This window comes from Mus pahari, chromosome 1 (genome assembly GCF_900095145.1).
Source record: "Mus pahari chromosome 1, PAHARI_EIJ_v1.1, whole genome shotgun sequence".
Classification (NCBI taxonomy): domain Eukaryota; kingdom Metazoa; phylum Chordata; class Mammalia; order Rodentia; family Muridae; genus Mus; species Mus pahari.
The window spans coordinates 112,595,183-112,620,093 of NC_034590.1; the positions used below are offsets into that span (position 1 = coordinate 112,595,183).

Below are 24,911 nucleotides of genomic sequence, written 5' to 3' on the forward strand. Positions count from 1 at the left end.
AGGAGGCAGAGGCAGGTGGATTTCTGAGTTCAAGGCCAGCCTGGTCTACAGAGTGAGTTCCAGGACAGCCAGGACTATACAGAGAAACCCTGTCTCAAAATACCAAAATTAATAAATAAATAAATAAATAAATAAATAGATAAATAAAGATGATATTACATCACTGTCTGGTTGTCATAAAACAAGACTGAACGTCCATAAAATATGGGATGAGTAAAGTTAATTGTGGTAGACCTAAGATGGGTTCATGTGCTGCTAAAATGATCATTAGATGCATAACTACATACCTGAAGAAAAGAATGTTGCAGAGTAAGAAAAACTGACAAGAATAGAAGTCTGTCCAAGTTTATGGCATCACATTTGTGCTACCTGTGATGAGAAAAGCCAGGCAAAAACCAGGGACCCGGCTGGCAGATGATTCCCATAATTGAGGACCACTGTGAATTTTTCAATATTCCACTCATCAGAAGTATTTAATACTTCTATATTAATTACTTTAAAGGAGAAGTGAGTTGAGAGCAAACACTAGTAAGCTGGAAATGCTATGAAGACTGATCTGGATCAGTCTCCTGAGCTATGGAAGTCAGCTATTGGGACAGTTTGGAGGTCTCCCTCAAAGAGAACCTGGTTAAATAAGGTATCGTGACCAGAACAAGGAATTCAGCTTGTGATTCCTGATAGGCAGAGGAACTAGCACCCTTTGTTGCCTGGTCCACTCATCTGTCAGTGTATGTGTGTGAATAGCACAGTACTGGAGATCAGTGCTTTCATTTGTTCTTGGCACAAATGTTTTGTGTGAAGCTGGTGAGAGGCCTAGAACCTAACATAGGGCAGAACCTCACTCAGTTCTGGAACTCAGCCCCAGGGCAGCTACAACACTGGGGAGAATGTACCAGCCTTTATGGTTTACCCTAGGAGGCTGAGTCCTAGTGTACCTGGGGACCAATCAGTAAGTGAATGGGCATTCACTTATGCCCATTCACTTATTCCTCTCAATGTAAACCAACCTGATGGATAAGGCTGAAACTTCTAAGCTCTGTCCTCACTCTTCACCTGATCTTGAGAGCTTACAGGTTTATTCCATAGCAATAGCAGGTAGGGGTGGACAATTGAGTCTAGTTCTGTCCAGTTCTGGATCCCCTTCATGATCAAGTTTCTACTGAAGCCTAATGAGCTATCCCCATACCTTCTTCACAGTAAGGAAGAGCCCTACACTGCTGGAAGTAAGCACACCCCATTTCTTGAGAACAAACAGCTTTGCAGAGGACCTGGACCTGGAAGGGGAGACACTGCTGACCCCCATCACCCATGTGTCACAGTGAGTGTCCATTTGCCCACAAAGGCTGGGGCTCAAGGGAACTGCCCTGGCATAGGGCAAAGCTTATCCTCTTGCTGGGATGCAGTCTATTTACCCACTACCCACAACTCAATGCCTACCCTTATAAACCTGGGGACACTGGCTGCTGGGGCTGGCCTCAGGGCTCAGGCAGGAGAGAAGGGCAGGGGCTTTCCCACCGAATCTGGAAACATGATCCTCTTATTTTGACTTATGGAAAACCAGACTGATCATTTTCCACTTGTTTGCATGCTTTGAGCGTCTGAGAAACTTGGTTGGTTTTTTTTGTTTTTTGTTTTCCTCCCTAAGCCCCTCCACCACTCCTTCAAGAGAGTTAACATTATTTTTTAGCTTTTCCCTGTAGGATTTTGGCCAAAGCCATGGGGCAGATGCCAGGTGCTGCCTGCCAGTTGCCACTACTGTCCTCAGGGGCTCCTTCAGGTGGAGGAAATGGCTGATTTTCTACGCCTTCCAGTTGGCCTTCCCCTGAGGCACAGCTGGCCTGGGACACATGCCCATCCTCTCTCCCCATTTGGGCCCCCATCAAGACATCACCAGGACAAACCCCAGTACCCAGCCATGCCATTATTTCTCTGCAACATGTGACTCAGATGTTCCTACCAAAACCCAGTTGAGGCAGTGATGTGGTAGAGGCAGGTCACTCAGACCCCTTCTGACCATTGCCCCACTGGTTACTCCCCTAGAAAAGTGTCTTTGTGTCAGGATGTTAATGCCATACTCTTAGTTCTCCTGAGATTCATATTCTGAGACTCTTTCACTCCTACTAAAATTCATGTCTGTAACCTTGTGTACTTGGTCATAAAGCTTCTGGCCTATGCCTAGATTGTTCAGGCTTGACTTTACAATGACTGAAGAAACTGGGACTCACAGTGCTGAGGGTTTCTTAAGTAAGCCAAGTTGAGGCCACCCTGGGGGAAGGCAGGCTTGTCAGAGGAATGATTATGATCAAACAAGGCATGCCCACTATCTTCCCAGGCCACCCAAACTTAGGAGGTTAACAGTGCCTCATGGTTTGTAAGATGTAGAGAGGGTTCATGAGTTCAGAGAGAGTGAGGATGTTATTGAGAAGCAGGGGTCACTCTCCCTCCTAAGATAGCCTTACAGGCTGGCGGCATTAGCAAGCGGGAACAGAGGTGTGAGCAGGAGTCCAGACAGGCTAGGCAGGTATAGGCTGGCCTCAGAGGGTAGAAAGGTAGCTTATTCTATGGTTAAGTCTCTCCATCAAGTCCAGGGCACGAGACAACTCAAAGTGTAAACACTGGTGTCTTGTGGCTGGTGTTGTATTCGATATGCCAGTGCCTGCTTAGGAGTAAGGATAGTAAGTAGCACCATGGCAACCACAGCAGGCCTCAGGGTATTACCTAAGCCTAGAGAGGCCGGTCAGCCTTCTTATCCCCCTGATCACTCACCTCTCATTGGTATCCATTCCATTTTATTCTTCTGTGCTACAACAAGAGAGAGTAGTGCTCTCAACAAACCATCTACCCATATGGACAGACATGTCTCACATCTCCTAGCTACTGTGAGCACCAACGAGGTCCCAAGGGAGGGTGGAGACTGGTGATACATACCCATAGTTCAGTCCATAGATGCCCTATAACCACACCTTTGGGGGCAAAGGCCACCTGTGCTGGTATTAGTATACTCAAAGCTCCTGGAGCCAGACATCCACTGTCCCTCTGTTCTAGAAGCAGCCCTAAGCCACTAAGCCAACTCTGCTCGGAGTACTAGGCCAATTCTGATCTCTACTCTGAGGTAACAGAGCCTCAGAGACATGAATGATGCTTTCTTGGTCTCTATAGGCCTAGTGTGTCACCATCTTTCCAGGTACCACAGCTCTTCTCAGGCCAGCACTCTTGGAGCCTGAGTTGGTGGACAGTCTTCAAAGTCAAGTCTCTACCCAAGAACACACCAAGACCCTTTCTAGGCCAATTTATTCCAAATGCAGCCGCTGGGAATAAGCCAATCTAGGAAGGTGGGAAAGAAGGAAAGGAGGATCCCACAGTGGGGCTGAGTTAAAAGACCTAAGGTAGAGATCGAGAGAGATCATGGGCTTAAGCCAAAAAAATATGATCTGGTCAAAGCAGAGTTGGGGTCGGGGTTGAGGCATCTAAGAATCTAGACACCCACATCTGTAGAAGTCTAGCACTATCCTTGGTGGAAGTCGTAAGCAGAGAGGATGACTATAAACCTGGTGTATGTCTGGGTCCTAGAACCCTTATGCGCTACCAGGACTACTGGCCTTACCAAGACCCCTCCCCATCCTAGGGGAGCAGATAGGCCATCGTGGGTACTGTGTAGGGGCCCACGTGCCCACACCAGGGCTGCATTCCTTTGCCTTTTGCACAGTCAGCCTGTTGATTGATGCCTGTAATTAAGCTCGGCTCCAGCAGCTCACTGATGCAGCATGGCCCTATGAACCTACACTGAAAAAAAGAGGCACACACCCTCGTACGTGTCTACCAGGGACAGAGATGTGTACTAGGGTCTTGCAGGGGGCAGAGTGGGTGGGAAGCAGTTACAGAAAAACAGATCCATTTTTCTTCAGCATTTTACTGATGTTAAATGTATTACCATGCTGGGCCAGTTCCAGAATTCAAATTAAAAGCATAAATAAAGACACATTTTGTTTCCATCTCAAGCTCTCCCCGCCCAGGGGCCCTAGGGAGGTGAGGTCACTGTAGCCTTGATTATGGGAAGGTCCCTGGGGCTGGGTGAAGCTCCTCTTTTCAGAGCCTGTTGGCCACTGATAGTTTGGGGACAGAGAGGCCAAGGTGCAGGCCTATTGAAAACCAGAGAGGTAAACAGGGGAGAATGCTGGGAAGACAATATAGCTTCTCTGACCCCAGCTCAACAGGCACTCACCAGCAGCTCCTCAAGTAAGCCCCAGGCCTCATCCAGCTCTGGGCAGCTGGGCCTCGGCGCTGCATACATATTTCAGTCAGATGCTGTCTTCCTGGTTCTAACATCATTGGAAGGGAGCCCTGTACTCCTCAAGTTCCCTCAACATGAATCCTCTACCCAAAGCCTTGCTCTAGACTTCTAAGGGCCATGTAGGAAATAGAGACCTACAATCACGAGAGATAGGGAGTATCTTTATAACTAATAGTTAGGGCAAGTCTCCAGGATTCTGCTTACTGGGGTAAACTGGCAAGGGCTCATATGTATCCCACCAGCTGGAATGCCCTTGTCGGTCCTGTAACCATCAGAATTGCACATCTTTCCAGTGTCTACTCAGTCCTCCCTTTCCCCAGGAATGCCTCTCACATCCTCTTGAGGCTATCATCAAGGCTCCCTGATTCTAGCCTGGGTCAGGCAAGCAGCAGAGTGTTGTGGCTGCTCATGGCTACTCCTTTTCCAGCACTCCCCAAAATTCTAGGATGAAAGAACCCTAAGACTGTCAGTCCTACTCTGACACAGAAAGCACATCATTAGCCTTGCCTGAAATGAAGCAAGGTCTCCAAGTATGTCCCATAGATGCTGAGACATAAATAGGGCCCAGGACATGACATTTAGCTCACCGCTAAAGAAGCATGTCCGGGTTTGACCTCAGTGAGCTCCGAGAGCCACTTCACCCCACCCTCCAGCTGATGGATCAATCAGAACTTGTCTGGAGCCATTGCCCCATCCGTTGCACAAGGATATCTAAGATGAACATCTCTAAATGCCAACTCCACCATAAGCATAGCAGCCTATAGCTCAGCCTGACTCTGCCATGCGGTTTCCCCGAAGGTTTCTTCCAAGAGGTTGATTCCTGAGCCCTCTGACTTTTTTGTTGTGACATTTTAAACTGGAAGCCTCAACATTTATTTACTAACCAGCCTGTTATCCCACACTGGGATGACATTCAGGGGCCACCCAGTTTACCAAGATGGGTGGAAGAAAATCTAGAGGACAGAGGGAAAGTAAGAACATTGCAAGAATCCCACCAGGTGCCCACAAGCACCTCCCGGGCGAGCATGTGCTTGCCGGGCCTCTTGTGACATGACAGCTTCAAAAATCTTTGAGCAAAACCAGCCCCTCGTGCGTTAATTAGAATTTCCATGTCTTCAACTTTCTCCTGGACCCTGCAGAATCTCACGCCAAGACGTTCGAGTTTCTCTTTTCCAGGGAGGCCCGCTGTGGCCTGGCTTTCATCCACATCACTACTAATGTCTCCTGAATTCTGCGTTTGTCAGCGAGGCTGGGGCCAGCCTATGCCTTCTGGAAGGGGAGCATTAGTGGACCAGGGGCTAGCTCTTCTGATGGGACTGCTTCGCCTGGGATGTTCAGGGCCTGGAGACAATCAGGGCCTGCTGTGGCATCCCAGTGAGCACCCATTTCTCTTACTTGGCTTCTCAACCTGCAAATGATGATGGAAGAAGACGGAGAGGCCATGTTGGGGGCAGTGTCCAGGAGGATAGGGAAGGGGGCTTGTCAAGAATAGATGAGACCAGTTTGTCTTTCCAGACTAGTGTCCTGTCTTCTGTGAATATCCAGACCACCTCTGTCTGCACAAGGTGCCAAAGAAGCCCCATGGGAGCCCTCCCGGGAGGGCTGAGCAAGGCTGTATGAGTCACAGGATCCCTGTCAGAGCCCCACAAGGCCTCGGCCAGGCTCAAACCCGTCTCTGAAATGCACGGGGGATTAAATGTTCTCCTAATTAAATTAAAAGCGAGGCGGAGTGGCTCAGTGGGAAAGAGAGGGACTGGGAATCGAATGCCCTCAATCTGGCTCCCAGCCTGCACTGGCCCAGCTACAGGCAGCCCCCAGTGCCCCTAACCTTCCCTAGTTTCACTTCCTCCATCTAAGCACATGAAAAGGGATGTAGCAACCTCCTAGAATTGTTCTGAGGGAGAGAGAGAGGCCAGGGAGAGTAGTGTGACAGTACATACTACATTGATACCATAAAAGAAAGGTACTCTGAAAAACAGAGAGAGCCCCCCCCCCCCAAACACATCTCCTGTTTGCTTTGCCTAGAGCTGGAAGTGGAAACTGAACAATAGGGACTGCTGGTGGTCTGGCCAGGATACTGGAGTAATATATCCTTTTAAACAAGGTCAGGCTGTAAGGCCAGTCCCTCTAGGCTTGTACTGAGTTGTGTCTCTAGTAAAGCTCAGAAAATACTGTCTTCTATAGGGCATTGTGTTACAAACTTACTTATAGTAAAAAGGGAACACATCAAAAGAGTAAAGTATACAGGTTTCCAGTACAAACTTAATGCATTCTCCCTACCCAAGAGTCAAGCATCCAAAGAAAGCAATAGAATCCCCAGGAAGTCCATTTCCTATCACAGACACACCCAAAACAACCATAAGCTCACTTCCCAGCAGCAACAGCTATCTTTGCCTGTGTTTGAAATCTACATGGCTAGATTGCACGTGGCACACACGTGTATTTGGCACTTTCATTCAGTCTGATGTCTGAGAGAACATGCCACACCCCACCCCGTGAGGCTGAAGAAAACAGTGGTCTCAGGAACCTTTTGATCGTTGACACTCCACTCTGAGTGGCCTGTGATTTGCTCTTTAATTCCACTATCCATGACCACTGGGCAGGTCTGGGTAGTGAGTTACTAAGAATATTCTACATATGTGTCTGGTGAAAGTTATGGCTATCTCTGCTAATTGTATGCCTAGGATAGAAGTGCTGGGTCATTGAGGGACCAGCTGTTTCCCATGACAGTCACCCCAACTTTTACCCCTGCTTGGCAGCATATGAATATTCCACTTTTTTCCACATCCTCACACACACTTGGAATTTTTCACCATTTTCTTTTTAGCCATCCTGGCTTCTCATAGCATCAAAATGGTGTCTGTAATTCGCAGTGAGCTGAGCCCCATTCTATATTCTCATTTCTTCACATCTATAGTTCTCTGTAAGACATCTATATCCTACACTGAGAGCTGTTCTTCTTCAGGCACAAGTTTATCTCTCTCTGTCCTGGGTGTTCTTAAGTGTGAGTCATTTGTCAGATACACAGATACATGTATTGTAAATACTGCCCTGCTTGCGGGCTGTCCTGCCCCGTCTTGGTGTCTTTTGATGAACAGAAGGTCTTAATTTTAACATGGTCCAGTTAATCAAACATTTCCTCTCTGGATAGTGCTGTTTATGTCCTACTTAAGAAACTTTGACTACTCCAAGGTCATAAAGATATTCTGGTTTGTTCTAAAGCTTTAAAAGCTCACCTTTCACATGTAGATCTGCAGTCCATCTGGAATTGATTTTTGTGTCTTGTGTGAAGTCAAGGTCAAGATAAGCTTTTTCCTCCACTTGGACATCCAGTCTGATACAGCACCATCCTTCTCCCACTGCCCTGCCATATCAGTGTCACTATAAATCAGCTCACTGTTGGCATATGGTTCATCTCTGGACTCTCCTCTGTTCAACTGGTCAGCTTTCAGGTTGTTCTCTTTGGCCAGTGTTACCCTTTCATTATCATTGCTGTTTACCAGTAGGACCTGAGGGCTTGGGGTATGCAGGCTCCATCAGTTCTTCCTCATGGCTGGCTCTGCTGGCTCTGTAAGGCCTTTGCTTCAATATATTGTATCTGTGTCTAGGAAAATGTCCTTTGTGATGACCCTATAAGGGCTCTGAAGAACAATGGACTGATTGGTTCTCCAGCTAGTTTGGTCACCTTCCTTTCCTCTTACTGCTTGTATAGTTTTCTGCATATGCTTAAGGTCTGGTGTGGGCCTGTAATGGCTAAAAACAGTGTCTTCCAGGAAGCCCTGGGAAGCTTGCATTTGCTGTGGGCTCACACTGGCTACGGACCCTGCCTTTGAGGAAACCCTAGCAGGCTTAGGTCATCCAATCCTGCTCACAGGACCCTAAAGCAGTTTTCTTAATGTCTGTGAGCTACAGTTCTCTTTGTGTATTAACGCATTTGGAATGTATCTTCCCCTGTTGGTATATACATTTTAGCAAATGTGGACAGGTACCCAGTCATATACCTGACTTGGGGTACTACTTGAGAAAGTATAAAGTATCCCTTTGTGACTGGAGACCCCATAAGGTTTTGCTTATTTGACTCCACAGCTTTAAAAACTGCCAGGTAATGATTTCCCATGTGATTCAAATGGGTCAGGCTGCATCCCAAGTGCTGTCCTAAACAGGATAAAATTAGACTTAAGAGGACAGAGCTCTGGGATGAACTGGAATATGGTAGCAGCAGGGGAAGGCTACAAGTCCTGACTAAAGCCTGAAGTAGCCGGGGAAGGGGCTTGTGAGCTGTTTTGACTCCTGTAAATGGAGGTACAAGCAGGAGACTAGCACCCATAACTCTGCTGAGGAAGTTGGACATGGGATCCAAGATTGGTGCCTTTGACAGTGAAAGGTGCCTCTGTGTGTGTGCTTCAATATTTGACCCCATCATCATTGGGCTGACTTGCTAACTCAAAGCACCTCCCTTCAGACAGACTAAAGAGAGGGGTAAGTTTTATATTCTGCCTTCCTTTGGCCCTGCAAATGATAGGAAGCAGGCTCTCTGTTGAAAAGATGAACCCAAATGTAGCCACAGTATTTACAAACTAGCTTTTCAGTGCTAGCCTGCACTGCACTTGCGGTGCTAGAGTTGGTGATAGTATAGCTAGCAGATATACATAATGTATATCCGTGTAAGCTGGAGAACTAGTGGGGCGGTGTTCAGCTTCACAAAAGAGAAAGCTAAAGATTCAGGAAGGGCAGAAACTTGCTACTATCACATAAGAAATACTGGCAGAGCCAGGCTCATTCTGGGACACACTGTCACTGGGGGCCTACGTCTCCTTTGGTGAAGGTCAGGTTGAAGTCCTGAGAGTAAGTAGTAAGCTGGCACTCTCAGTAATACATGAGCGTTTATGACAATTGGTAGATTTAAACAGTCCATGGTGGGTCTGGGCATGGGCACTGGTCACCTGATCACCTTCTGCCGTGAGAATTCTGTGAATTCAGCCTGTTACGTGTACCATGACTGACACTGCCACATAAGGAAGCCGGGAGCCTTCACTGGCCTCCAGGCCACACTGCATCTCTAGATCTCAGACTAGGAACTAGGATGTCCTTTCCTCTTAAGCTTCTCATGGTGCCCCAAAGCATTTATGCCTATATTTGTATTCCTTTTAGGATACTTCAGGTGTCCTTGGCAGAAGCCACACCTGAGATTCATCTCCTTGGCAATGACTGGTTAGCAGAGATCTGACAATAAGTCCATTGGCTGAATCCATGGGAGAAGTAGATGATATCTTGGAAACATGGAAAAGAATGGGGGGGGGGTAGATAGGGGTCTAGTTTAAGACTCTACTCAGCCAAGCAACTCTAGCTCCATAATCCTGGCCTCACCATCTGCTTAGATATTCTACCTAAGTAATTTCTTCACACGTGTAGCTACAGCCCCAGAAGTCCAGAGACAATTGGCAGGTCCCCTGAGAGCTGCTTCTTCTTCTTTGGGGGCATGAGAACAACTCAGAAGCAAGAAATCAGAGGGTTCTGTGAGAGATTATTGGGGAAGGGTGCAATTCAAAATGTTTTCAGAGATAATTTTTATTCTACCTGACTTTTCTCTGAGGACTCTGGCTGTAAGCCCTCATATAAAATCAAACTCTTAAGTATAACTCTGTCCTAACAGTGGCTTGTGGTACCCTACTGGAGAACTGAGGCAGAAATGAGGCTGCATTTGCAAGGTAGTAAAGGAGGTATTCATGTTGTGGGGTTGTAGGCAGGTAAGAAGGGTGAAAGGTGAGGCTTAGAGAACATAGAGCTCTCTGCAAACATATACTCACTCTCAGGCAGGGTTCTTACTTATGTGAATCCACCTATCCTGCTTTAGGGCCTAAACTTGTTGCCCCAAGAGAACTAGCTTCATTGAAGTAGGTATCACTAAGCAGCTATCCTCTGGGCCCCACCATTAATTTCCTAGGCAGCTGGTCTCTGTACCTGAGATGAAAATGGTAGAGTGAAGGTCATACTGGGACTTAAAGTGCTCATTTGTTCTGGGCCTGTCCCCTTGCCCTGGCCTTGATTACACTTAGGCCATATGTGTGAGCCAACACCTTGCCCTCTGCTCCAAGATCTTTTTCTCTTGCCTAAGTCTACCTCCTTTGGAGGTAGCTGGACTTTTATTTCCCTCAGGTTTGAATATGGAGTTTGTTTGTTTGTTTGATTGATTGTTTTTAGAGGCAAGGTTTCTCTGTATAGCCTTGACTGTCCTAGAACACTCATTCTGTAGAGTAGGCTGGCCTCAGAAACCTGCCTGCCTCTGCCTCTTGGCAGTTTAAAAGGCTAGGATTAAAGGCATGTGCCACCACCACTGAGCTTGAATTTGTTAAATTAAATTGAAACTCTGCTAATCCAAAACACTGAAATAGTCTTTTTCAGAAAACAGAAACCTACCCTATGAACTCTACCAGCTGGGAGTGTGGGCTCCAGATGCAGGTGGGGGTGGGGGGGGTGGAGAAACAAGGCACGGGTGACCTTCACTGGAACAATGCTTGACAAAAGGCTCCAGGCTTGACTGAACTTAGCATGCTATGTGCAGAGGGGGTCGGGTAAAGCGTTCACCCCAGAGGCTCAGGGCCTCACTGAAGATATTCTTCCCTCTGGGGATGTGATTTAACAGTTAGAGAGCTGCTAGCTTATCATTTATGAAGCCCTGGGTTTGACCCCCCCCCCCCAGCACTGCATAAACTAGGTCTAGTTGTACATATCTGTAATCCCAGCACTCAGGAGCTGCAGTTCAAAGTCGGAAGTTCAAAGTCATCCTCAGTGACTGTGAGTTTGAGAACAAACTGAGATAAATGAGATCTGTCTCAAACAAAGTTATTCTTCCCTAAGGTTCTGCATACTCCATGCTACCAGGCTTTTCTTTACCAGACTGTCTCAACAATGGGCAATGGCCCCATCACAGTATCTCAGGAGACCATGGTCTGGGTTTGGGTCACAACATCCTTGGAGGTGTCATACAATGGAAAGACAAGAGAATGGAAGTCAACCAGAGATAAGAGTATAAGGCCTCCTAATGGCATGACCAGAGCCAGAAAGTGGGCCCAATTCTTACCCCTATGTTCTGTTTTACTGATGGAATTTATCTCCTCTGTAAGGGGTTCTGTCAGTCACATCTAGCAGGGCTAGATCAAATGGCTGCATTACTGCTAGCTACCTGGGCATTTTTCTCAAGTACTACACTCAAAACCTAAGACTGGAACAGGAAGATCCTTCCAAGGTGATGAGGACAAGTCCACTACAGACTCTGCCAGGGAGAAGTTGGTAGACTTGAAGTATGATGCAGATACTTACAGATGAGATCTGAGGCTAGCCAAGGAAAGAGAGTAAAGCTGGCCAGGAAAACCATAATAACACTTTACAGAACACCCAGAAAACCCTAGTGGACAACACTATTTTTGACCAAGCAAGAGGATCAGACTGGGCCTTAGAGCCATAGACAGTAGAGACAGTCAACTGTAATTAGACAAGCTGAGCACCTTGTAGCATCTAGAACTAGGTGAGAGAGCAAGGCCCAGATGGCAAAGCCTCAATCGCCTCCAGAATTGATCTCAGGAGAAATAATCCTGCCTTCCAGGAGACTATGGCATTGAAAATAGTCTCATTCAACATCAAAGGGAGTGGCCTTTGAGCTGAGCCTCTGCCCTAGGTATCAGGACTTGCTGAGCAAAGAACCAAAATGTCCACCCATAGTCACTCATTCATTCTGACGGCTGCAGAAGGTTCTCCACATGGTCCCGCCCTGGCTAGACAAGTACAAATCCCAGTAACTTAGGCTTAGGACCAGCCAGTCTACCTCGTCACTGCTGATCCCTACTGTGATTCATTATCAAAACCACGTCAGCATTTATAAATGTACAACTCCCGGGGATGCTGGATCCTGGGGCCTGGAAGGCTTAGGTAGGGATAGAGATCCCTGATATGTTGGAACATTCTAGTAGCGAAGGGTACAGCAGCCCAAACAGCAGCCTCTTCATTTCCAGGCCCAAGAATGTTACACGCAGAAGTAGGCTAGGATTTCCTGGAAGCAAGCACAGGAAGGTGTGAACACTTAGTCCTAGGGGCTGCTAGACAGAGAAAAAGGGAATAGCCTCTGACTGGGGTGAGAACAGACATCGGGGAGGACCCCTCTCTGCTTTGAAGCTGTTTTGGGCTTGCAATGTGACCTTCATTTTCACTGTTGCCTGTTTGATGAGGACATGAGTTAGGTTTCCCCACTGGTGGGAAGGGAGGAGTGGAAGCTGGTTTGTGGGGCCACCCAGGGTGGGCTCAGGAAGGGAAGGAATGTGACTGAGGCTGGGTGGGGCTAGGGAGAGCACAGCCAGTTGTTGGTTTTTCTTGGGGCCCAGAAAGATTTGAATGGACACGGAAGCCCCTCTCTTCACAGTCCCAGCGCACACACTAGCATCTTTCTTCGTCAGATGGCTGTTGGAGCTAGAGACCAAGGATACCCTCTGGAAATCTGAATTCCATTCACTTTTGGCAAAGAGCAGCTTCCTGCTTAGAGAAGGTGTGTGCATGTGTGTACTCCCAACCACAGAAACTGGTAGAGGGGAGAGACACGTGGGTGGATGGCTGTTTGGAAAGATAGTAGGATGGCTCTAGTGTCTCCAGGCACTGGATGGCACTTGCAAAGCTTGTCTCTAGGATTAGGCAAATATCTCCAGGGAATGAATTAGAAACGTGCAGCCTGTGTTGCCTTTGAAATAAGCTCTGGCTTAAAACCATCACAGGGAAACATGCCTTTGAATTGGAAAGCCAGAACTTTTTTTTTGCAAAATAATTCAAAAAGTTTGTTGAACCTTAAACCTTTCCTGATGACTCTTTCCTTCTGAACTTCACTCGTTAAAAGTTGCTATGATCCCAGCCCCATGCCAGACCAGCTTCCTGGAAACTCTCGCCAACTGCTGGCCTTTGGAAAGGCTTGTCACCCTAATAGCTGTATTAAAAAAAAAAAAAAAAAAAAAAAAAAAAGAAAAGAAAAAGAAAAAGAAAAAAAAAGAAAAGCACTGGGCACCTTGACTGCAGGATCTGAAAAGTCCTTTGTGTTTGCTCCAGCTGCAGAGTTTTTCCAGGCCTCCCTTCTGGGTCTGACTGGAGCTGTTTCTCTCCGTTTCCTCTTATACTGGCGGGTACTCGGCTGGCCTCTTCCCGCCCAACTTCTCTGCCAGAGCCCAGGTGGGCAACAGGGATGCCAAGGGCAGAGTCCACAGACAAGCCCAACATGGGCATGTCCTGAGTGGGCAGGTCTGGGGGTGGGCTCACAGCTTCTTCTTCCCCAACCATGGGGACTCAGTAGAGAGAAGTGAGGGCCCCCCTCTTAGGTCAACATTGTGTCATTTCCACAGAAGAGACAGAGCCAAACTAGCTCCAAAGCAGGCCTGTTTCAATGGTGAAGATAACTCGGCCCTCCCTAATGCAGAGTTTTGGCAATATGAACTGTGGTCGTAGAATAAGATCTAAGTTAAATTTAAAAATACATTTGTATAGAAAACGGTCGATTAGATCAATAGAGGCACAAATGAACTGAAAAATGGACTGCTGTTATTCTTCATTCATCAAATGAGAGACTACCTGAAATGGAGGAAAGTTACATAAAAACTTCAATATTTAATGAGGCACAATAGGACCCACCATTCTCATTCTCTTCTTTCAGAATCACTCCACTCAGAAGTCTGTGATGACGAGACTTGTGTAGCAATCTCACTTCACAGGAGGTGCCTGCCTGTGCAATGGGGTTCAGGGCACCCTTCAGCAGAGGGTTGCTGGCTCTCTTGGAGTCTGCCCAGAGCCTGCCCTGACTCTGGCTCTGCCTTTGCCTTTCAAAACCTTCTTTGTGCTAGAGCAGCCCCTGCTCCAGAGTGACATGAACCAGAGACTCCCAGCTCCACACAGGCATGCTGTCCACCCAGCATGCATACTGTGGCTGCCTGCAGCCACTCCCAATCTGGAATTACACCTGCTTTGTTCAAACAAGACTTTTGTAAAGTATTAATGTTGTGCTAAAAAAGCAAACATCACAGTAAAATGGACTGCACATCAGAGCAAACCTTTTATACTAGTATTATATTAAAAAAAAAAACACACAAATGCACCACACATCCTTGTGTGTACATGCACAAATCAAACGGTGATAAGTTAGGGTACAGAAAGGAATATGGTAAAGAAAGACAACACAGGGCTGGTGAGATGGCTCAGTGGGTAAGAGCACCCGACTGTTCTTCCGAAGGTCCGGAGTTCAAATCCCAGCAACCACATGGTGGCTCACAACCATCCATAACAAGATCTGATGCCCTCTTCTGGAGTGTCTGAAGACAACTACAGCGTACTTACATATAATAAATAAATAAATCTTTAAAAAAAAAAAAAAGAAAGAAAGAAAGACAACACAAAACTTAGGATCTCCTACCCCAACCTAATTGCCAAGTTTCTTTTCCTAAATGTTTTCAGTTCTGCTAGGTCTTCCCAGAGACTTTACATAAGCAAAGATACATGTCTCTGTGCCTCCTTTGGTCATGGGTGGCATACATTCTTGTGTACTTGTTCATGTGTCTTATGCACAGGTAGGTGCCATAGTCTTGCAGCTGTCTGCACAGGACTGGCTGGTTACGATATGTTGCAACTCTGAGCAGCAGTTTTACCTACAGATGCACATACAAGTGAGCAGGTGACAGGGCTGTTTTTCTCGTGGCTGGGATTCCAGGATGTTGTAAGGGGGATGTGGCCTTTGCTCTGGGCCAGGCTTTTTCCAGACAGAACGTGCTCACTGTTCTGCTCAGGTTGTTAGCTATATTCCTGGAACCAGCCTCGTTTCTAGTCAACACATAAACTCAACAGTGTCTGACAAAGTCATGTAGATGGTAGTGCAGGATTAGGAATACTAAACTGGGTGTTGTTAAAAGGCCACCTTCCTAAAAGGTACCTTTAATAAATGGGTAGAACTCAGACTCTCTTCCTAAGGATAGTTTATGAAGAGAGTGAACATTCCCAAGGATGCTACTATACAATGCAAAAATCAGGAGGCCGACAGCACACAGTGGCAAGGGACTGAGACATATGTCCCAGAGGCAATGCCAAATGAAACTTTGCAGGTTTAGCATGGGCACTCTGCACCAATGGACATGAATTCGAAGATAGAGCTTTACTCAGACAAGCAGCAAGCATCCTTTCTACTAACAGCTGCAGAGCCTCTGATTATGCCATGATTTATGGAACAAGTCCCCTATTGATGAATGTATAGAGCAGCTAAAAATAGTAATTATCCATTCAAGTGTATTCACTTATGACCGACCACTTATGAAATTAGTTCCCTCTGAAATTGCTCTCCCCATTGAACATGGCTGTGCCTCCCCATCCCCATCTATGTTATCCCTGCTGGCATCTCTGTTGACTGAGCTCCTTCTAGGCTGCTCTTGTCCACCAAACAACATTAAGCACACACAAAGCAAATCACTTATGAAGAGAAACTATAAATCTTATAGAAGAATTCATCAAGTTGGAAAGAGTTTGCTGATGAATTTCTCCATGGAAAATCAGACAGCTAGACCAGTTATCTATTGAAAAGAAGAGCCAGGCCAATTCTAGATAAGCATTTTAAAGGGAGAGTTGGGGAGGTCATGGAAGATTCAGGGCAGCCCCTCTCAAAAATCAGCCAGACCTTGCCATACTTCTGCAACAACATCCTCTCTCTGCAAGTTTGTACCACATAATGCTTTACAAAACTAATTAAAACTTTTCAATTTGTTATTTTTCTAAAAGAAGTGTGTATCTGCAGACATTAGTGTTATTATATATGAGCAAATCTTTTCATAACTTACCATTTTTTCAATATAACCTTCCAATCATCTGCTTATCACAATGTATTGATTTCTATTTCAAATGGATTCACTTTAAGTTGTCTCTTCAGCCTCTTTTAAATGAGATTTAGGTAGATAATGGCTAACAGACCCTATACTATTGTAAATGCTGTCCAGATATGCCTGTTTCCCTAGATCTCGACAACAAGAGTACATACAGGAGAGCTGTTAAGTGGAAAGACTTAAAGCATAGTATGCTACAGCTTTGGTTTTCCTTTATCTAGGGGGGTCCATGGATGGGGGGTGGGGTGGGGAGAACACATGTGCTGTGCATGTGCCCATGCACATGTAGTGGCCAGAGGAGGACATCAGGTGTCCTGACCTATCACTACCTGACTCCTGAGATAGAGTCTCTCCATGAACCTAGACCTTATGGTTATTCAGAATGGGAGCATAATCTTAGAAATCATTGCCTTTCTCACCTTGATAGAAGAATCACCCTACCATGATGAGGGGGTAGGGGTGAGGTCAGACTACAGAGGTACAGGGGTGGCTCCAGCTGCTTCAGAATCATGGGACATGCCACATTTTTCACAAGCCTTAGCATAACTCACCTAGTTAAAATTTGTGTGTAACCTTCCTTATTGTGCTGATATTTTCCACTGACTTCATCAGTTTAGATGAAGAATCACCTTGATAAATAGAAAACTTCCATTCATAAGGAGAAGTAGTTGTTCCAAATGCTCAAGTGAACTATAAAGTCTCTATATTGTTTAACTCTTTACCCGCCCACCCATCTTTCTCTTACATTTTTTAATTCACTTCTTGGTATTTTTAAGTGTACTACTGACTTAAGTGAGATGTAACTTTTTAAGCACTCCATTCTTAAGTAACCACAGATTGACATACACCTGTAAACAATAGCAAAGAGAATCCCTATACTCTTTGACCATTTTCCTCCAGCGACATATTTAGAACTATAGGAACATATCAAGCTTAGGGTACAGCGCCACTACAGAATGTTTCTGTGGCCTCAAGGGCCCCTATGCACAGCCACTTTTTGGTACCTCATGCTTTCCAGCCCTACTTTCCTGACCCCCTGGTAACTACTAGCCTGTACATCACTGAATGTATTTGTTCCTTTGTTGATTTTGAGTCAGGGTTTCATTATATACCCTGACTAGACTGAAACTCACAGATTCACCTGCCTCCGCCCCTGAATGCTGGGATTAAAGGTGTGTACTACCACACATGGCATTATAGCAATGTTACATGAATTGAGCCAAGCAGCATGCCATCTTTAAAAGAAGATGAAGCCCTCCCTCTGCCCACCTCTGAGGCTTACCCAGGTTGTATACATTTTTGCATCCTGCTATGATCTTAATTCAGGTCTATTTTTTTTTTTTTTTTTTTTTTGCCAGACCTTCTTGGCTAATATGTAAGAGTTTTGTATTAGCCATCATAGGTTTGTTAGGTGTGTGTTATTATGTAGCATTGTAAGATTAACACCCCAGTGAAAGTTTTACTTCGAGACTTTACAACGGTACTTTAGAAAATGTCATTAAGAATGTGTGTGTATACATATACATATACATATACATATACATATACATATACAGAGAGAGAGAGAGAGAGAGAGAGAGAGAGAGCCTAAGAGAAAATTCTACAATTCTATTTTCAATGCTGGGGGGCAGGCAGATTCCAAGGAATGTGCTTTCATATTATGTTAAGGGAAGGTGGGAGACTAGAAAGAAGCCCACTAGCTTTAATAGAAGGTAGATTAGATGCAGACCTAGCACTTAGGAGGCAGAAGCAGGATGCTCTCTTCTGTGAATTCCAGGACAAACCATTCTCCTCTGTTTTGTCTATCTCTCCAACTCTGGGACCCCTAGTTTTATAACTCACTCTTCACCCCCATGTGAAGGTTCTTGGAGCTAAGCTGACTCGGATAAAGATTGGTGATTTCTGTGAGCACTCTGGGAAACAATAGAACCAGTTGACCTTAATTTCCTCAGACTCTCTGGGTGGGAAATGAGGCTTTGGTGGTCCCCACTAGGATACCATGAAGCCTAGAAATAATTTCATCTTCCCCAGGATATTTCTGGAGAGTTTTAGCTGTGCCCTACAAATAAATGTGTACATAAATGATGGACATGCATATACAATGTACTCAGCTCCAAAAGGTAGCTTCGATCTCCCATAGCTCTGAGTGCTGGCTCTAGGCTGAGCCAAGCTGTTCTGTGACAGACAGAGGCTCCTGGAGCTGAAAGAATCGAGAAAACTCAGTGCAACACCCTGAACATAGGTAGAAGAAAGCCTTCTCTTTTCTTTTGAGTACTAGGCCTCACTAGGGGCCTGCCCATGCATCCAGAAAGAGTCCTAGGGACAGAAATAACAGGAGAGTCCTGATTTTACCATCTGGGTATTTCAAAAGAACCACCACTCTACTGTTCAAGGAGAAAACATGCTCACTCCGAGCGCACTGTCAGTCTAAAGAATAATCCTGAGCTAATACTACTTAGAGTTTTCAGGCATTATGCTGAGTGCTTTATACATATAACTTCACTAATCCTCACAGCAGTTTCTAACGTATGAATACTATCTATCATTTCTGATTTAGAGATAAACCGAAACTAGAGTGATCAAGTCTGGGGCCCAGGTCACAAAGCCAGGGAGTAGTCGATCTGCCCAAGGTGCCCCAGCTCCTGTAACATTCTCTTGGCGTCATCTTTAAACATGCTAAGCTCTCCTCTGACTTTCACCTTCACAAGCTAGGGCTGATTTCTTAGCTGAAACGTGCCTAAGCTATTTCTCAGCTTCAGACTGAGCCATGGAGAACTGCACCCCCATCCCTCATTTTTAATGTATAACCGCATGTTTGTGGTAACAAGTTTACTGACTTTCTCTGTCAATTCCATTCAAGGTCCATGAGGGCAGACACTGACCACTTCCATTCAGTGTTTTATATTCCGTGTTTAATCTACTCCGAGCACATCAGGAACCTTCAGTGAATGTTTGATGAAGAAATAAATGAATACATAAGTGACTGAGGTTTCCCATGCAATCAATTAGGTTCTCCTAGGACCCAGCCTGGGGCTGGGAAGGCTGCTTTGGGCCCTGTTAGTGCCAGGAACGGCAGAGCTTCAAAGCTCCCTGGCAGGGTTCTATCCATGGAGCCTGGGGCCCCAGAGTCCACTAGAAGCTATCTTATCACCATTCTCTACAATGCACCCCTTTCTGCCTGCTGTGCTGGAAGTGTAGGCACCAATGAAATACAGTGATTTTTGATGATTCTCTTAGAAGGGTTTCACATGGAAGGAACCATCTTGGTTTTGTGAATCTGTAACTCCAGTTCCAGGGGCTCTGGTGCCCTTTCCTGGCCTCTGTGGGTTCCATGTATGCATGTTATATACAGACATATATGTGGGCAAACACTAATGCACATAAAATAAAAATAAATCTTTAAAAAAAAAAAAAAACCTGTGGATCAAGGCTTGGGTCAGCAGCTATTTTTAGGTCATAGCAGCAACCTCTGCCAACTTGGAACATACGGGAAACCTACACTACTGTTTAAGTAAAGAGAACACACTGTTGTCTTAGGGCTGGTAGATCACGCCACGTGTTTGTGTGTATACACTCTCAGCACTGGGTAGGACTAGCCTAGAGCCAGCACTCACAGCAACAGGCCAGTCTTAAGAATGAACCAGCACCAAATCTGAAAGTTCCCACTGAAGGCTTCTATGGGTAATGGGGCTGGAAGTGAAGGATGGAGCACTCCAGAACTGTCAGTCTAAAGGACTGGCAAGACCAGCACATAGAGGCCAGATTCTCCTTGATGCACATGAGGCCATCATATCTGCCACACTACTGTCTGCAAATGCTCGTTCCTGAGGCCCTGGGTGCTTGCCAAAATGCTGTGCTTTTCTTAGGAATGGGTAACTGGCGTGGAGGGGGAGGAGGAATTGCATTCGATTCCATCAACGAAGGTTTTCCTATTGAGACATGACTTGTTAAAGCAGAGGCTTAGTTCAGAGTAAACATTTCACAGTGCTAAGGAGAAGTGGAGATTTATGAGCTAGAGCAAGCCTCAGGCATCAGTAGAAACCTTCCTGCTATCCAGCAGCATACACACTGCCCTGGAGCACCAGCATTTCAGATGCTGTGCCCATAGCTGCAGGGAACACCTCTGATAACTCTCCTGACTCTCGCTGTGTGGATCAGAAGCCTCTAAGACCCTGAGCTTCTTTGTTCTCTCTCTGGGTTCTTGTGGATCCATGAGGCCTCCAGTGCTAGCCTCTTTCTCCAGAACCAGATTGTGTTAGGTGATCTCTGGTCATCATTCAGAGTGGCCTCTTCTAGGCCAGGCGGCCAAGGATATATACACTGACATTTTCCTGGTAAGACAAAGCTTGATGACTGCCTTAGCTTCTTCGAATTGAAAAGAACTTCCTTGTCAACCTGCCTTGCCCATCACTACATGGTTCAGAGGAAAAAACTCCTTAGCTGGTACAGCCACCTTCAAATCTTTCACACCAGCTCTTATGGGAATGGCTTCCCTTGAAGAATGGAGCACACCATGAGACTTAGGAAGACATGTACCTCCTAGTTCTTAATCAGGCACTGTCTATTATTGACTTTACCCAGTCCACGCAGTTTAGCCCACTCCTGTCATTTCCATCTCTCTTCAGAAGTGGCCTGTGGTGACATAAGGGCCTAGGCCAACCACAGACAAGATATAGAGGAACAGATGGGTAAACCCCCCAGCGCCATCTTTTTTCATGTGGGGATGAGAAGCAAATAGTGTTTGTGGCTTTCTGACCAACCTCCCCCTTCTCGTCCACCTTTCCACTTCTAAGTATTAGAAAAGCAACAGGTCTACCGTCTCTGTGTCCCTTAAGTAACTTTGGCAGAAATGAGAAACGCCCCCATCTGTAACACCCCAGAAATGAGCCCCCACCTCCATCTGTAGAACAATACTTGAAGATAGCCTTGTGGGAGTTGAAACCTGACTGAGTACTTGCTTTGGCTGAGAGGAGGGGAGGGAAGACCTCAGCTAAGGCACAGTCAGTCACATGTCAAAGCTCAATATGTTTTCACCAGGACCTCCCACAATTCAGTCTGCTACAAAAGCCACATTGGTACTTAGATAGGTTTCTCTAAAGATTTTTTTCTACTTTTTTCCATAATCATAGAGTAGGCCAGCATTGACACAGGAAGCACAAGCCTGCACCCTGGATTGCCACCTCACTTCTGATATTTTCTATGCCTTTGTTGGATCTCACTATGTCTAATCCTGCCCTCTAAGCCTGCTCCAGCCTAGTTGTATGACCAGACCCTGGCAGAATGGGCAGGCAAACATCATCTCATCAGGTAGTGCTGCTGACCCTGGACATCTCTGAAACCATACTGCATTCTCTGTGGCCTGTCCTGTGAGCTCTAGGCTGAAGGGAAACATGTTCACTATAACTTATCCGCAATGACACAACACCCCAACCCGATGGTCAAATGTTGATGCCTACGACTAAAGACCCTACACTGTCAGGTTTTCTCTATTGTTTTTAAACACACACGCGTGCACGCACACATACACACACTTCTCCATAGTCACCTCACATAAAGCCCCGGAATAGTTCACCTCTTAGCAATATGCTGCTGGAGAGACAGCTGTGGGCACTAGCACTTTCCTCATCAATACATCTGCTCCCAGACCCAGTTTGAGGCTACATAGAACATATATGTTATGCCATATATGGGACTCTTTAGGATGGCAAACTCAAGTTGTAAGCTAAAAACTCCTATGTCATAGGCCTCAGTTTTAGCCCAGGACTAGTAATTGCCAACTATAAGCCTTGTACCCCAACCACTGTCAAGTGAGGAGCCCTTGCACATCCCCAAAAAGTACAAAAAGGGACTCTGAGATGTGATACCCTCTGGACAGAGGCCTTCATGACCAGCTGGAGGCAGGGATAGCCCAGTCCAGGTCCATAAGGGTCTCATGGACATTTGGTCTCAGAGTATACCTGGTTATTTCATCTTAGTAAATAAAAGCCAAAAAAAAAAGGACCAGCTGTGACTCAGAGAAAAACCTGACAGTCTAACTCTTAAGGGACAGGATTAGATAACCTGAGTAGTATAGAGTATTTAGCCTACAAATTGTACATGGAGATCTGAGAGCCAGAAGCTGCCAAAAGCCCATGTTAGTCAAGCAGGGGTCCCCTGGTTTAGCATAAATGTTGACTTCTATTTCTGGACTTCCTGTCCCCTCAGCTTGGGAGGTGCTGAAACCCTTGAGGACTTGGGACAGTCTAGGATAGCCTGGGCTGTGCTGAACTGCTACGGAGGCTGGAGCGTGCACTCCACAAAAGGCCTAGGGGTAAGCAGCTAATAGAAAAAAGGCAGGCAATCTTTTCTCTACCTTTCTTGGGTCCCCACACAAACTGTGATCTCCCCTGGCTAGCTAGATCTCAGGGGACCTTGAGGTAGTATTCTGCTAGGGTGAGAAATGCTAAGATTCCAAACCAGTCGTCAGCATGTCATAAGGAAACTGAGGACACGGAGTTCCTCAAGTGGCTGGCCATGCCCCCAAAGCCAGTGAGCCCCTCATGGCACCAACAGGCTGAAAGTCAAACACTGGTTCCTAGTTCCTAAAAAGCCAGAGTGGGGTATCTATCCTGTGGATGTTGTTGGTAGGATGGAAAATCCCCAGCCCAGCCAGCTGAGCCAAGCTGCTGCTTTTCTCCCACTCACTGGGGGTCAGCAGGGAATGTTTCCCTTTGATGTCTCCCCGAAGGAGGGCAGGGTGAGCACCCCTCTGCACTCTGCAAGGCACAAGCTGGGTTAGGCTCTGCTCGAGGAGACATTGGTACTTCTGCCATCACAGTATACTGGAGTCAGGCAAGGGACCTGACAAAGAGGAAGGCAGGAGTGGGGAGACAGAGAGCAAGGTAGATTCTCCTGGGTCTTTCCAGAGCGTTCTTGGGGAGGCTGAAAAAGGGTCTCCTCAAACTGTACCCACACAAGGCTGCTAGGACTGGAAGAAAGGCACTGTATGAAGCCATTGTTTAGACTAAAAGCTAGAATCAAACCTGAGCAGCCTCCCTCAGGGCTGCCATACCATACTACCTCCTTATTCCCAACAGCCAGATAGCCTGCCCACCCCCAACCCCCAAATAGGTGCTGGAGGCAGAGAAGCAAAATACAAGGCCAGATATAAAGCAGGGAGCTGGATGCAAATGGAGGATCCCTCTACACAGGTGCCTCACTAGGCTTGTGCCTAAGGCTGTAGTCTTCAAACCCTAAACCAGGGTGTATGGTGACTTCTGTGTCTTTAAGAGGCAGTTACTTTCTCCTCTAGTGACTCTTGTGCCTGAGAAGAGGGTGGAATGCTTGCCTGTCTACACGGGAAGGCTTTTAAGCCCTCCACTCTCCCTTTTATGTGCAAACTGTTTAACTGGCTGACTTTGATGCAGCGGGCTAAGCCCAGCAGCAGCTTTGAAGTCAGCCCTGCAGATGGAGGGTTCTACCAGCCTTGCAATCATCTCTCATCTGCACCCTGCAACTCAGTGCCACCCTCAGGTTATCCCTCTAGAACTTAAGGCCTTTCACGTGGCTTTTGGAAGAAGTGCCCCATTGGAAGGAGCCCGCCCATAGGAAGAAGAGAATGAGGAGGGCAGCATCATGTAGGGCTGATGGCCCTAAAGGCTTCAACTACAGCCTTGTCTCTTGGCAGCCTCTGGGGAGATCTGGGCAGTACTTTTGCTTGCCCTCTACCCAGTGTCTCAGCATTTAGGCCTCTATGGGAAGAACAGAATGAATGACATATCAAGAAGAATATAAATATTTGCTGTAGCAGCTATTTCCCAGATTCTTGAAGTTTAGGTGGTTTTAGAAACAGAAATCAAGAGGAGACATACAGCCCACTGAGGAAAGTCAGGGCAGCAGGAATGGGGGCTAGAGCAGGAGTGGGGGCTAGAGGCATCTGTTCATTACATCTGGATCAGGCCCATTTGTTTATACCCAGTTAGTGGCAGGACATGTGGTACTGAAGCAGCCCACCAGGCAGGAAGAGGAAGTGGTACCTTATCACGGTGGCCTGTGGCCTTTCCATATACCTAGGATGGTGTTTACATGCACCCACGCCTCTATATCCAGCCTATTCTCGGGGATAGCCTCCAACTGCTCCAAACCTGGGCTGCCTTTCTCAACAGTGATAGCTGTGACTTCCCAAGCAGAGAGCCAGGAAAACAGGAGCTGCCTCTCTACCCATCCCCAGACTGCTTCTATGGAAGCATAAATCCAAGAGTATTCTCTGCCAAGGTGACAGACATGGAGCACTGGTTTCCCCAGAGGCAGGTTTCTTGTCAGGCACCCAGTGGCCTCAGACAAGTCCTTCTATGTGGCTGAGTTTCTTCTTGCTTGCTATTCCCTTTCTTGTGGTACTCTTGGGAGTCCTAAATCGCATCCATAGAACGCGAAGTCCACAAGGCCTAAAGGTAGTTAATGAGCACTGGAGCCGCCGGCATGACTATCTGGCATGGGACATATGACTGGCTGAGAGGCTACCTGCCTTCCTTAGAAAAGCTGGAATCACAGAGAGCTAGGGTGAGGTGGGTGACACCAGAAGGTGGGGGTCCTTGGATGTCAGGCACAGTCACGGGTCTAAGTAGGTCTCAGCATCTATTACAAGGTAGAGGCACCCAGGATAAGAGAAGGTAAAATAGGAATGAGACTCAGACCTGGGCCCTGGCTGGGAACAGGATGAATGTGTGTGCACTTGGTTGTGTACAGTTGTGGCAGTA

General features: G+C 46.5%; 1 protein-coding gene across 1 annotated transcript in view; it reads left to right on the forward strand.

Annotated features, from left to right (window-relative positions):
• Positions 1–24,911, forward strand: part of Kcnq1 (potassium voltage-gated channel subfamily Q member 1) — a 340,852-nt gene that overhangs the window by 174,425 nt on the left and 141,516 nt on the right. Inside the window, exon 11 of the mRNA XM_021200906.1 lies at positions 1,198–1,318. Coding sequence (XP_021056565.1) covers positions 1,198–1,318 — 121 coding nt within the window. The remainder of the gene's footprint in view (positions 1–1,197; positions 1,319–24,911) is intronic.